Here is a 15,546-nt window from a genome sequence, read left to right on the forward strand (position 1 = left end):
CTTTGCCACTCATCTTTATAATGATGTTATCCCTGCGGCTGCAGCAGCTGTTTCCCAGACGATAACTGAATAAGACTGAACTATTTTAGACAGCAGCAGCAGAGAAGATTTTCCCTGGCATTGTACTCTCCCAGGACACCACTGACTCTGGTGGCTCTGAGCCTGCTGCTGCTCAGCTTCATACGAAGACAACATTATTGTTGTTTTTACCAGGGGAGTTTCTCGTCAGGGGAGCCCGACTTTATTCACTGTTGTTCTCTTTGAGATCTGATACGCCTATTACCTTAGGACTGTTTTAAACACATTTTTTGTATATATTCCCTCTAGTTTCCTGTGTCATTTTTACATGTAGGTTGGTTGGTTTAGCCTGGAGCTAGTAGGCTTGGAAGTCATTTGCCATGCGCTCGTGTCACCTATTTGCCATCTATAGTCTGTCAAGCTATTTCATATGTACGTTCTAGAATGTGTGTAGACATTTCAGCTCTCATATTATGTCAACAATTCCGTTGTATTAAACCATGTCGGATATGTTAAGAGGTGGCATAGAATACTCTGAACAATGGGACCTTTTCATAATCTAGCAGGAAGGAGAAACTGCATTAAGAAGTTGCTTTGCTGCATTCTTAATTTGGTACAATAACAATACGTTCCGTTATTGTCAACAATGCATTTTGGCCAGTGCATTTTGTTAGGTAATGTTCAAACCAAGGTTATCATAAACTACTGGGAAAAGTTATCAGATACTTGTAGATTTAAAATCTCATCTGACATGATACTGAATATGCAATCATTGCTTGCCCAGCTGCTGTTGAAATATATCAAAGTGTATACGAATGCTAGCTGAGCCAGTAGTGACTTTTCAAAGGTATTCCACCAGTTAATTAGGAAAATTCCTAACAGGTAGCTAGGTACAGAGTGATTACTTCACCGGCTAACCTAGAGGGCCCGAAACTGAAGGAGTTTTGATTACCTCTTCACTTTCCCCATTGATGCCCCTCTCACAGCCCAGGCAAGCCCCTCAGACACTTAGCGCAGTACTCTAATTATACAAACCCTCTTGTTCTGGGTGCTGGTAGTGCGTTCAGTGTAAGCATATCCACCTTGGTCGTGTTCATTAGACACCACACATAAAAATAAATGACTGAAACCAGGAAGGACTACCTGGACTGTTTTTAAAATGTTGTGCTACGGTGTGCCCAAATGAACACCACCCTGGTGTATGTGTAGTTAAGGTTAAGGTGACCAGATATTGGAAATGAAAATCATGGATTTTTTTATATGGGGCTAGCTGTGCAAAAATATAAAAAAAACAATGGTATGGAACTATCAATTTTCACTATATTCCTTTCAAATACTTGTATTAATTCTAACACAGAAATGGATTACCCCTCCACAGTTATCTTAGGCTAGTCATTTTAGAATCACTTGTTTAGCAGCCTGGTGGGCATGGTTGTTCATGCAGTGGTTACATGTTTGTATCAATGATCAAACGTTCTCATAAATGGTCAAACAAGTTTGGTACAGGGATAGACAATTTGTACATGCAAATCTGACTGGATACAGCGTTTTGATTATTGAAATATAAACCTCAATATCAACAGTTGCATCTTTCTTTCTGAGGGGAAAGATCGGGGATATTTTTGGGGGGGACAGCTCTAGCCAGGGACAGGCCACTAAAATTGGGGACTGTCCCTGGAAATCAGGGATGTCTGGTCACCCTATACACAGTGTATACATTCAGCCAGCCTATATGAGAGCTGAAGGCCTGTGTGTCGTGCCTCTCGTCCCCTGCCAGCCTCCACTCTACAGGGGGGTGAGAACCAGAATGACTCCCAACTGCCCCTCTACTGGTCCTGCTGGAAACGCGAGGGCGACTATGATGTCTACCTGTCCCTCCCTGTCTACCTGTGCCGGCGGGACGGCAGAGGCCTGCGGTCAGGTAAAACAAAGGATGCCCACCAATGCCCCTCTTCACTGGCATCGCCGCAGCAACGGTGCCCACCCTGTCTCTCTAACGTCTTCCCAAGCCTGCGTTGTATGTGTGGCTGTATGCTACACCCCTGTTAACGTCAACCTTCTGGTCACTTGCGTCATCATATTGCATCATCCTGACTTGAAATGCCTCATGCCAAACGCTACCTGGATGCAACTGGACTAACCTATAACGGCCTGGATTGAGTGCTCTCTTCTGCTCATGCCACGTTAGGCTGCATGCGCGTAACAAGGCTGAGTGAGGTGTGGGTGTACGTGGGCGTCTGACCACCATATGTGTACTACCACCTCTGGCATGTGAATGGGGAGTAACTGAGTGTCTCCCGTGATGGCTAGCTGTGGCAGCACAGCGCAGACCAGCCTGCCCCATAAAGGCTAATCCACACATCTGCTCTGGAGCGAGAGAGGAAAGAAGGACAGACTCTGTTTAAAGCAGATGTTATAGTCCAGTCTATAGCATGCTTCATGTCTGGCGCTCAATCAGTCTGCTGCTGTGATCTATTGTACTCTAATGCAGTATGTCTCCATGGCTTTGTATTTTAATGCTATTTCATGTTGACACATTCATCAGCAACTGCATCGAGCTTACGTATTTAAAGGTTTGCATGCAATCGCTAAATGTCTATTCCAGCTTGGTTTAACAGGTTTTTTTTTTTTATAATTCTCAGTTCAGAGATGCTAAGAAGCGATGGATGCATACTGGCCAATTCGGTTTATATATGGTCTGTGTGTGTTCTAGAGCATGTGTACTTATTCAAACCCTCACTGTAACCTTGATTGCCACATGCACCCGTTTGTAATGTAAGACCCTGTCGGATACATTCATGTGGACCCAGTCATGTGACCTGGGTTTGTGGACCTATGTATTCATGTGGACTCAGTCATGTGATCTGGGTGTGTATATCAATTCATGTGCACTCACCCATGTTACTTGGGCTCGATCTTACATGTAAATGGAGACGTAAACAAGCATGTGCACTCACTTGATCTGCAGTTGAAATCCCAGATTTAGGTTAATAAAGTAAGTGAACATGTGTGTTTGAATGTGTCACACACACTGATAATAAATTGTTTCTCCATCCCACAGGCAACCTCACCCAGGCCGGTACCAGCCTTGTGCCAACTAAGCCCTCCCCACCTATGCCCCCCAAGAGGACCACCCCTGTCACAAAGCGCAACCCGGAGGACCCGTCTGCGTCCACCCAGTCTGTCTCCACCCCCTCCCCTTCCCTGCTTTCTCCTGAGGACCATCATAACCACTCAGCGGGCTTCCAGATGCCTCCCCCGTCCCCGCCCTTACCCAACCACATCCCCCTTCTCCCCCCGCCAGCATCTGCAAGCGCACTACCTCCACCACCAGCACTCCTACCAACATCCCATCCCCCAGCCCTTGCTCTTTGACCCCCCCAGCCCCACCAGTGAGCCCCCCCAGCGGCCGGCCCCCGTCCCCCTGCACATCATGATCCAGAGGGCCCTTTCCAGCCCCGGCCCGGCCCAGCCGCATCCCGACGGCTCCCAGCGCTCAGCTCACTCCCTGCTCTTCGAGACACCGCCGGAGTACCAGGGGGACCGCAGCCGGCCCCTAGCCGTCAGCATCCAGCCTCTGAAACTGTGAGTCCTATATGTCACTGTGGGTATTTCGTCAATGTTCTAGACTTGAGTAAAACACACACCTGAAACATTAGGTGTAAAGTTGGCAAGACCTTGTCTAGGACTTATGAAAGGATCTAGCCACACAATCTTTCTGTGATGCCAATGATTTATTATCAGCTCCATCAATAATGATATGTGACTGACGGCTTTTCCTATTTCTGTTGAAAATGAATCTGGTCTCCATCGCTCCATTTCTCACTATCAGGGCTGAGGATGACTACTCGGAGGAGGATGAGGATGATGATGATGATGAAGAAGTGGAGGAGTATGATGGGGAGCTCCCCCTGCCAGAGCTGGAGCCACGGAGCAGGAGGTGCATGGTGGGAGAGCCCAGCATCAACGTCATCCCTGAGGGACCCAACAGCAGTGAGGAGGAGGAGGAGGAAGAACTGCAGGACTTGCAAAGGGACGACAGCGACTCGGACGGGCCAGTGCTCTATAAAGATGAAGATTCAGACGAGGATGAGCCTCCACCCAGTATGTATCTCTGTCTCACTTGAATTGCTTTATGGATAAACATTTATACTCAGATACAGCAGCATCTTTAAAATACTGTAAAAATATATATGCCACCTATCAGACACATTTTAAACGTGAATTACAGTAGAGTGAGCGCATACACTTTTTGTATGTGACTATGATCCCTGCCGGGAATTTACCCCTCATTTGGCATTGTTAGCACTGCACTCTTACCAATTGAGCCACACATGATACCTATACAGTACCAGTCAAAGGTTTGGACACACCTACTCATTCCAGGGTTTTTCTTTATTTTGACAGTTTTTTACATTGTAGAATAATAGTGAAAACATAAACTATGAAATAACACATATGAAATCATGTAGTAATAAAAAATATATTTTAGATTCTTTAAAGTAGCCACCCTTTGCCTTGATGACAGCTTTGCACACTCTTAGCATTCTCTAACCAGCTTCATGAGGTAGTCACCTGGAATGCATTTAAATTAAAAGGTGTGCCTTGTTAAAATTAATTTGTGGAATTTATTTCCTTCTTAACCTCTTACATCTAGACGTTCCGCTAGCGGAACACCTGCTCCAACATCCAATGATGGGCGTGGCGCGAAATACAAACTCCTCAAAAATACAAAAACTTCAATTTTTCAAACATATGACTATTTCACAGCATTTTAAAGATAAGACTCTCCTTTATCTAACCACACTGTCCGATTTCAAAAAGGCTTTACAACGAAAGCAAAACATTAGATTATGTCAGCAGAGTACCAAGCCAGAAATAATCAGACACCCATTTTTCAAGCTAGCATATAATGTCACAAAAACCCAGAAGACAGCTAAATGCAGCACAAACCTTTTATGATCTTCATCAGATGACAACCCTAGGACATTATGTTATACAATACATGCATGTTTTGTTCAATCAAGTTCATATTTATATCAAAAACCAGCTTTTTACATTAGCATGTGACGTTCATAACTAGCATACTTCAAATCAAATTTCAAATCAAATTTATTTTTATATAGCCCTTCGTACATCAGCTGATATTCTCAAAGTGCTGTACAGAAACCCAGCCTAAAACCCCAAACAGCAAGCAAAGCATGTGAAAGAAGCACGGTGGCTAGGAAAAACTCCCTAGGAAAAACTCCCTAGAAAGGCCAAAAACCTAGGAAGAAACCTAGAGAGGAACCAGGCTATGAGGGGTGGCCAGTCCTCTTCTGGCTGTGCAGGGTGGATATTATAACAGAACATGGTCAAAATGTTAAAATGTTCATAAATGACCAGCATGGTCAAATAATAATAATCATAGTAGTTGTCGAGGGTGCAACAAGCACGTCCGGTGAACAGGTCAGGGTTCCATAGCCGCAGGCAGAACAGTTGAAACTGGAGCAGCAGCACGGCCAGGTGGACTGGGGACAGCAAGGAGTCATCATACCAGGTAGTCCTGAGGCATGGTCCTAGGGCTCAGGTCCTCGGAGAGAAAGACAGAAAGAGAGAATTAGAGAGAGCATATTTAAATACACACAGGACACCGGATAAGACAAGAGAAATACTCCAGATATAACAGACTGACCCTAGCCCCCCGACACATAAACTACTGCAGCATAAATACTGGAGGCTGAGACAGGAGGGATCAGAAGACACTGTGGCCCCATCCGATGATACCCCCGGACAGGGCCAAACAGGCAGGATATAACCCCACCCACTTTGCCAAAGCACAGCCCCCACACCACTAGAGGGATGTCTCCAACCACCAACTTACCGTCCTAAGACAAGGCCGAGTATAGCCCACAACGATCTCCGCCATGGCACAACCCAAGGGGGGGGTGCCAACCCAGACAGGAAGACCACGTCAGTGACTCAACCCACTCAAGTGACGCACCCCTCCCATGGACGGCATGGAAGAACACCAGGCCAGTGACTCAGCCCCTGTAAAAGGGTTAGAGGCAGAGAATCCCAGTGGAAAGAGGGGAACCGGCAAGGCAGAGACAGCAAGGGCGGTTCGTTGCTCCAGCCTTTCCGTTCCTCTTCACACTCCTGGGCCAGACTATACTTAATCATAGGACCTACTGAAGAGATAAGTCTTCAGTAAAGACTTCCGGCGAATTCACTAAGAATTTACTAAATTACTCACGATAAACGTTCACAAAAAGCACAACAATTATTTAAAGAATTATAGATACAGAACTCCTCTATGCACTCGATATGTCCGATTTTAAAATAGCTTTTTGGTGAAAGCACATTTTGCAATATTCTAAGTACATAGCCCAGGCATCACGGGCTAGCTATTTAGACACCCGGCAAGTTTAGCACTCACCAATATCAGGTTTACTATTATAAAAGTTTGATTACCTTTTGTTGTCTTCGTCAGAATGCACTCCCAGGACTGCTACTTCAATAACAAATGTTGGTTTGGTCCAAAATAATCCATCGTTATATCCGAATAGCGGCGTTTTGTTCGTGCGTCCCAGACACTATCTGAAATGGTAAATCAGGGTCGTGCGCGAAATATTCCATTACCGTACTTCGAAGCATGTCAACCGCTGTTTAAAATCCATTTTTATGCCATTTTTCTCGTAAAAAAGAGATAATATTCCGACCGGGAATCTCCTTTTAGCTAAACAGAGGAAAGAAAACAAAGCATTCGGTCGACGCGGGCACGCGCCTGAGTCTCACAGTACTGTAACCAGCCACTACCCAAACACGCTACTTTGTTTCAGCCAGGGCCTGCAAAGCCACAATTCAGCTTTTTACTGCCTTCTGAGAACCTATGGCAGCCGTAGGAAGTGTCACGGGACAGCTAAGATCCTCACTCTTCAATAAACAGAGACAAGAAGAACGACACCTTGTCAGACAGGCCACTTCCTGCCTGAAACCTTGTCAGGTTTTTGCCTGCCAAATGAGTTCTGTTATACTCACAGACACCATTCAAACAGTTTTAGAAACTTTAGGGTGTTTTCTATCCATATGTAATAAGTATATGCATATTCTAGTTACTGGGTAGGAGTGGTAACCAGATTAAATCGGGCACGTTTTTTATCCAGCCGTGAAAATACTGCCCCCTAGCCATAACAGGTTAATGCGTTTGAGCCAATCAGTTGTGTTGTGTCAAGGTAGGGGTGGTATACAGAAGATAGCCCCATTTGGTAAAAGACCAAGTCCATATTATGGCAAGAACAGCTCAAATAAGCAAAGAGAAACGACAGTCCATCATTACTTTAAGACATGAAGGTCAGTCAATGTGGAAAATTTCAAGAACTTTGAAAGATAGCCAGCAGCATACCACCCTGCATACCCCTGCTGGCTTGCTTCTGAAGCTAAGCAGGGTTGGTCCTGGTCAGTCCCTGGATGGGAGACCAGATGCTGCTGGAAGTGGTGTTGGAGGGCCAGTAGGAGGCACTCTTTCCTCTGGTCTAAAAAATATCCCAATGCCCCAGGGCAGTGACAGTCTTTCGAATGGGACGTTAAACGGGTGTCCTGACTCTGAGGTCATTAAAGATCCCATGTAAGAGTAGGGGTGTTAACCCCGGTGTCCTGGCTAAATTCCCAATCTGGTCCTCAAACCATCACGGTCACCTAATAATCCCCAGTTTACAATTGGCTCATTCATCCCCCTCTCCCCTGTAACTATTCTCCAGGTCGTTGCTGTAAATGAGAACGTGTTCTCAGTCAACTTACCTGGTAAAATAACGGATAAATAAAAACGTTTTTTAAAAAGTGCAGTCGCAAGAACAATCAAGCGCTATGATGAAACTCGCTCTCATGAGGACCACCACTGTACCTCTGCTGCAGAGGTACAGTTACCAGCCTCGGAAATTGCAGTCCAAATAAATGCTTCAGAGTTCAAGGAACAGACACATCTCAACATCAACTGTTCAGAGGAGACTGTGTGAATCAGGCCTTCATGGTCGAATTGCTGCAAAGACGCAACTACTAAAGAACAACAATAAGAAGAAGAGACTTGCTTGGGCCAAGGAACACGAGCAATGGATATTAGACCGGTGGAAATCTGTCCTTTGGTCTGATGGAGTCCAAATTTGAGATTTGTGGTTCTAATTGCTGTCTCTTTGTGAGATGCAGAGTAGGTGAACGGATGATCTCCGCATGTGTGGTTCCCACCATGAAGCACGGTGGAGGAAGTGTAGGGGTGCTTTGCTGGTGACTGTCGGTGATTTATTTTGAATTCAAGGCACACTTAACCAGCATGGCTGCCACAGCATTCTGCAGCAATATACCATCCCATCAGGTTTGTGCTTAGTGGGCCTATAATTAGTTTTTCAACAGGACAATGACCCAACACACTTTCAGGCTGTGTAAGGGCTATTTGACCAAGAAGGAAAGTGATGGAGTGCTGCATCAGATGACCTGGCCTCCACAATCACCCGACCTCAACCCAATTGAGATGGTTTGGGATGAGTTGGATCGCTGACTGAAGGAAAAGCAGCCAACAAGTGCTCAGCGTATGTGGGAACTCCTTCAAGACTGTTGGAAAAGCATTCCAGGTGAAGCTGGTTGAGAGAATGCCAAGAGTTTGCAAAGCTGTCATCAAGGCAAAGGGTGGCTACTTTGAAGAATCTCAAACATTAAAATATATTTTGATTTGTTTAACACTTTTTTGGTTAGTACATTTTTATTTCACCTTTATTTAACCAGGTAGGCAAGTTGAGAACAAGTTCTCATTTACAATTGTGACCTGGCCTAGATAAAGCAAAGCAGTTCGACACATACAACAACACAGAGTTACACATGGAGTAAAACAAACATACAGTAGAAAAATAAGTCTATATACAATGTGAGCAAATTAGGTGATACATGATTCCATATGTGTTATTTCATAGTTTTGATGTCTTCACTATTATTCTACAATGTATAAAATAGTAAAAATAAAGAAAAACCCTTGAATGAGTAGGTGTGCCCAAACTAATGACTGGTACTGTATATCTTTGTATACCTGACTACATCTCTCTGTGGTTCTTGTTCAGGTGCTTTGGCCAGCAGGGTCAGAAGGAAAGACACTTTAGCTTTGAAACTGAGTAACCGACACGCCCCAGAGAAACATGCTCGAGAGGACAAGTCCAGCGGTCACACCGAACGATGCACTCCGGGACACACACCAGGACACACACACCAAGGGTCAACAGGGCTGACGTGGCAGAGCAGGGAGCAATGGGAGGCCATACGCACACAAATAGGCTCTGCACTCACAAGGTAATAGATAAAGCCACACAGTCTCACTATCATTTTCTTCTCGCTCTTTCCTTTTCTCTCCACATATACACACACTAAATCTAACACAAGGTTGATGTGATGCGGATATTCTAACTTCTATCCTCTAGGCGTCTCAGCCAGAGACCCAGTGCAGAGGAGCTGGAGCAGAGAAACATCCTTCAACGTAAGTCTTTCCAACTCCCCATCACAATTTTTTCAACATGTGAAAGCTTTGTGGTGGAGGCGTGGAGCCCTTGCCTTCACCTGTCTGATCACAGAACTTCAAGGAAGGGAGGAAGGAATAATGCACTTTTATGGAATTAGAATGGGGCCTAGGTTTTCACCTAATCACTGATCAATCCCCACTGGTATTTCTCTCTCAGTAAGGATTCTTGTTATTTATATAAATGAGGCCACATTCCAAGAGCATGAGGCCACTTATCATCGTGGATTAGAAGAAAAGAATTGTCGGTGTACTTTTGTATTTGTACCTTTTATTAAGTCCCGTTGGAAATTCCAATTTTTGTGAAATGGACAACAATTGCACAATTTGGTGAATGTCTGTACAGGGTTCTAAACATTGGTTTGACTCACTCTCTCTTCTTTCCAGCCAAGAACCAGGTAGACAGGCAGGCAGAGGTCCGAGAGATCAAACGTAGGCTCACCAGGAAGGTAAGACCAGTGACACACACGCACCACTGTTACCTGTAGTAAGATAGTTCTCTCATTTAACAGAACATTTACATACAGAGGATTAAGTAGAGTGAAGTGTTATAAAACGAGCTGAGAGAAGATGGAAGGTAGTCTTCTTCAAGGGAGACTGGCATTGAGGCCCTTTATCTACTTCCCCAGATTCAGATGAACTTGTGGATACCATTTTGACTCACAAAACTACCTCTAACTTCTTTCATACTGAACATAAATTCATCTGACTCTGGGGAAGTAGATAAAGTTCATCATTGCCAAAATCCTGAAGTATCCCTTTAAACTCTTAATTTAACTCCTCTAGCTGAGTCAGAGGCCCACGGTTGCTGAGCTTCAGGCCAGAAAGATCTTGCGCTTCCACGAGTATGTCGAGGTCACCACAGCCAATGATTATGATCGGCGAGCGGACAAGCCCTGGACCAAGCTAACACCCGCCGACAAGGTACAATCAGCTGTCACTCATAGCTCCCTAAATCACGGCTTGTAATGCACTTATTTATTGACACCAGTATTAGAGGTCGACCGATTATGATTTTTCAACGCCGATGCTGATTATTGGAGGCCCAAAACAAGCCGATTAATCGGCCGATTTTTTTATTTATTTATTTGTAATAATGACAATTACACCAATACTGAATGAACACTTATTTTAACTAAATATAATACATCAATAAAATCTATTTAGCCTCAAATAAATAATGAAACATGTTCAATTTGGTTTAAATAATGCAAAAACAAAGTGTTGGAGAAGAAAGTAAAAGTGCATTATGTGCCATGTAAGAAAGCTAACGTTTAAGTTCCTTGCTCAGAACATGAGAACATATGAAAGCTGGTGATTCCTTTTAACATGAGTCTTCAATATTCCCAGGTAAGAAGTTTTAGGTTGTAGTTATTATATTAATTATAAGACTATTTCTCTCTATACGATTTGTATTTCATATACCTTTGACTATTGGATGTTCTTATAGGCACTTTAGTATTGCCAGTGTAACAGTATAGCTTCCGTCCCTCTCCTTGCTCCTACCTGGGCTCGAACCAGGAACACATCGACAACAGCCACCCTCGAAGCAGCGTTACCCATGTAGAGCAAGGGAAACAACTACTCCAAGTCTCAGCGCAAGTGACGTTTGAAACGCTATTAGCGCGCACCCGGCTAACTAGCTAGCCATTTCATATCGGTTACACCAGCCTAATCTTGGGAGTTGATAGGCTTGAAGTCATAAACAGCGCAATGCATTGCGAAGGGCTTCTGGCAAAACGCACGAAAGTGCTATTTTGAATGAATGCTTACGAGCCTGCTGGTGCTTACCATCGCTCAGTCAGACTGCTCTATCAAATCATAGACTTAATTATAACATAATAACATACAGAAACACGAGCCTTAGGTCATTAATATGGTAGAATCCGGAAACTATCACGTTTATTCTTTCAGTGAAATGCGGAACCGTTCCGTATTTTACCTAACGGGTGGCATCCATAAGTCTAAATGTTCCTGTTACATTGCACAACCTTCAATGTTATGTCATAATTACGTAAAATTCTGGCAAATTAGTTCGCAACGAGCCAGGCGGCCCAAACTGCTGCATATACCCTGACTCTGTTGCAGAGGTGACACATTTTCCCTAGTTAAAAGAAATTCATGTTAACAGGCAATATTAACTAAAGATGCAGGTTTAAAAATATATACTTGTGTATTGATTTTAAGAAAGACATTGATGTTTATGGTTAGGTACAAGTTGGTTGACGATATCCGATCCTCGTTTGCTAAGTCAAACGACACCGCTGGTCCTGCTCACACTGCCCTACCCTGTGCTTTGACCTCTTTCTCCCCTCTCTCTCCAGATGAAATCTCGCGTCTTGTGACGGCCGGCCGCCCAACAACCTGCCCACTTGACCCTATCCCCTCCTCTCTTCTCCAGACCATTTCCGGAGACCTTCTCCCCTTCCTCACCTCGCTCATCAACTCATCCTTGACCGCTGGCTACGTCCCTTCCGTCTTCAAGAGAGCGAGAGTTGCACCCCTTCTGAAAAAACCTACACTCGATCCCTCCGATGTCAACAACTACAGACCAGTATCCCTTCTTTCTTTTCTCTCCAAAACTCTTGAACGTGCCGTCCTTGGCCAGCTCTCCTGCTATCTCTCTCAGAATGACCTTCTTGATCCTAATCAGTCAGGTTTCAAGACTGGGCATTCAACTGAGACTGCTCTTCTCTGTGTCACGGAGGCTCTCCGCACTGCTAAAGCTAACTCTCTCTCCTCTGCTCTCATACTTCTAGACCTATCTGCTGCCTTTGATACTGTGAACCATCAGATCCTCCTCTCCACCCTCTCCGAGTTGGGCATCTCCGGCGCGGCCCACGCTTGGATTGCGTCCTACCTGACAGGTCGCTCCTACCAGGTGGCGTGGCGAGAATCTGTCTCCGCACCATGCGCTCTCACCACTGGTGTCCCCCAGGGCTCTGTTCTAGGCCCTCTCCTATTCTCGCTATACACCAAGTCACTTGGCTCTGTCATATCCTCACATGGTCTCTCCTATCATTGCTATGCAGACGACACACAATTAATCTTCTCCTTTCCCCCTTCTGATAACCAGGCGGCGAATCGCATCTCTGCATGTCTGTCAGACATATCAGTGTGGATGACGGATCACCAGCTCAAGCTGAACCTCGGCAAGACGGAGCTGCTCTTCCTCCCGGGGAAGGACTGCCCGTTCCATGATCTCGCCATCACGGTTGACAACTCCCTTGTGTCCTCCTCCCAGAGTGCTAAGAACCTTGGCGTGATCCTGGACAACACCCTGTCGTTCTCCACTAACATCAAGGCGGTGACCCGATCCTGTAGGTTCATGCTCTACAACATTCGCAGAGTACGACCCTGCCTCACACAGGAAGCGGCGCAGGTCCTAATCCAGGCACTTGTCATCTCCCGTCTGGATTACTGCAACTCGCTGTTGGCTGGGCTCCCTGCCTGTGCCATTAAACCCCTACAACTCATCCAGAACGCCGCAGCCCATCTGGTGTTCAACCTTCCCAAGTTCTCTCACGTCACCCCGCTCCTCCGCTCTCTCCACTGGCTTCCAGTTGAAGCTCGCATCCGCTACAAGACCATGGTGATTGCCTACGGAGCTGTGAAGGGAACGGCACCTCCATACCTTCAGGCTCTGATCAGGCCCTACACCCAAACAAGGGCACTGCGTTCATCCACCACTGGCCTGCTGGCCCCCCTACCTCTGAGGAAGCACAGTTCCCGCTCAGCCCAGTCAAAACTGTTCGCTGCTCTGGCACCCCAATGGTGGAACAAGCTCCCTCACGACGCCAGGACAGCGGAGTCAATCACCACCTTCCGGAGACACCTGAAACCCCACCTCTTTAAGGAATACCTAGGATAGGATAAAGTAATCCTTCGAACCCCCCCCCGCCCCCCCCCTTAAAATATTTAGATGCACTATTGTAAAGTGGTTGTTCCACTGGATATCATAAGGTGAATGCACCATTTTGTAAGTCGCTCTGGATAAGAGCGTCTGCTAAATGACTTAAATGTAAATGTAAGTTGGAGCAACGACAGACCTTTTTTGCGAATGTGCACCGCATCGATTATATGCAACGCAGGACAGGCTAGATAAACTAGTAATATCATCAACCATGTGTAGTTAACTAGTGATTATGATTAATTGATTGTTTTTATAAGATAAGTTTAATGCTAGCTAGCAAGTTACCTTGGCTTCTTACTGCATTCGCGTAACAGGCAGGCTCCTCGTGGAGTACAATGTAAAGCAGGTGGTTGGAGCGTTCGACTAGTTAACCATAAGGTTGCATCCCCAAGCTGACAAGGTAAAAATCTGTTGTTCTGCCCCTGAACAAGGCAGTTAACCCACCGTTCCTAGGCCATCATTGAAAATAAGAATGTGTTTTTAACTGACTTGCCTAGTTAAAAAATATTTGTATAAAAAAGAAATCTTTCAAAAATATTGGCAAATCGGTGGCCAAAAATACCGATTACCGATTGTTATGAAAACTTGAAATCGGCCCTAATTAATCGGCCATTCCGATTAATCGGTCGACCTCTAACCAGTATATCTTATTGCCCAGTAAAGAAAGTATATATTTCTGTCTTTACTTTAGTATTTAGATGCTGTTTATGCAAGTCTTCACTATTAACTTTCCCTCCTTCGTCCAGGCTGCCATTCGGAAGGAGCTCAATGACTTTAAGAGTTCTGAAATGGAGGTTCATGAAGACAGTAGGATCTATACAAGGTACTTCCTCAGCTTATGGACAACATGAAGTTATATACACCATTCCATAATATAGATCTTGAATTAACATACCAAGACATTTGTTTCGGTCCCTTTAATTTGCGGCTCTTACAGCCTTGGAAAATATATTTTTGATATGTTGAGTTGTTGTGATTGATCGAATTATCATTGATGTCCCTTTCTTTAGGTTCCACCGGCCTTAGCATCCACCCCATACTGGAAAGCACTTTCTTAACCAGTGGCCAGCAGAGTCTCTGGAGAGGAGTCGTAGGGTCTTGGTGCTCCCTAAACAGACTGCCTTTTTATGTTGCTGAATGTACTGTACAGATCATCGAGGAAGGCCCTGGAATTGACTGAACTGAAAACGGGGACTGAGGACCAGATGCAGTATTTCTCCCGGACAGTAGGGGGAACCAACTGCCAACAAAGTGGAGAGCTGGCAGATGGGCTTGACCGAGAGGGCTGACTGGGAGCCACTCTGCCGATTTGTGTTATCCCTCAGGGACTTGGTTCCACTGACAACGACCTTTTGCCGCCTCTTTCGATGTTGCCTTTTTTTCTGCTTTTACTCTGTATGGCACAGTTAACCTATGTTGCAGAGATGTAAATGTAAGAACATTACAGTCATAATAATGACGGCTACAATAATAAACACAGTAATAATACATATTAGAAAGGAAGCTGCAGAAAGAGGATGAGGAGGAAGAGGACTGTGGGATTTGCCGTTCCCAAGACTGGAAAAGCTCTGGGATAATTGTGTATAGATTTCTGTGATTGGTTAGACTGAAACTTTGGAGAGTTCTACTAATGACAACTGTAATGAATAATATTTTGATCACAACATAAATTACTGCTTTTATTTGAACCTGTTTTGTAGTGTGCATTTTTACATTTTAGTCATTTAGCAGACGCTCTTATCCAGAGCGACTTACAGGAGCAATTAGGGTTAAGTGCCTTGCTTAAGGGCACATCAGCAGATTTTGTCCGCCTAGTCGGCTTGGATTCAAACCAGCAAACCTTTGGTTACTGGCCCAACGTCCTTAACCGCTAGCCTGCCCTGCCTGTATTTGTATTTGGCTGTAACGTGGGGTGAGCATTTGAGCTTATACTAGTCATAGGAAAGAACACAATGAGGAGGTAGTTGGTGTGCTGTTCATTTTATTTTTATTTGTTTCGTTCTTTTTTTGCCAGACACTGATCCCCATGCTGACAGTAGAATGCTGGTTTTTCATGTCGCAGATTTCTTCAATTCGCTGCATG

General features: G+C 44.9%; 1 protein-coding gene across 1 annotated transcript in view; it reads left to right on the plus strand.

The window, feature by feature from the left end:
- The window catches only part of phactr4b (phosphatase and actin regulator 4b), a 28,887-nt gene extending 13,736 nt beyond the window's left edge, over positions 1-15,151 (plus strand). Inside the window, 9 exon segments of the mRNA XM_014169671.2 lie at positions 3,080-3,324; positions 3,326-3,603; positions 3,851-4,122; positions 9,102-9,327; positions 9,456-9,511; positions 9,938-9,999; positions 10,337-10,474; positions 14,210-14,286; positions 14,474-15,151. Coding sequence (XP_014025146.2) covers positions 3,080-3,324; positions 3,326-3,603; positions 3,851-4,122; positions 9,102-9,327; positions 9,456-9,511; positions 9,938-9,999; positions 10,337-10,474; positions 14,210-14,286; positions 14,474-14,489 — 1,370 coding nt within the window. The 3' untranslated portion in view covers positions 14,490-15,151.
- The last annotated feature ends 395 nt before the right edge of the window (positions 15,152-15,546 follow it).

The sequence above is a fragment of the Salmo salar genome, chromosome ssa02 (assembly GCF_905237065.1).
Source record: "Salmo salar chromosome ssa02, Ssal_v3.1, whole genome shotgun sequence".
NCBI classification, from domain to species: domain Eukaryota; kingdom Metazoa; phylum Chordata; class Actinopteri; order Salmoniformes; family Salmonidae; genus Salmo; species Salmo salar.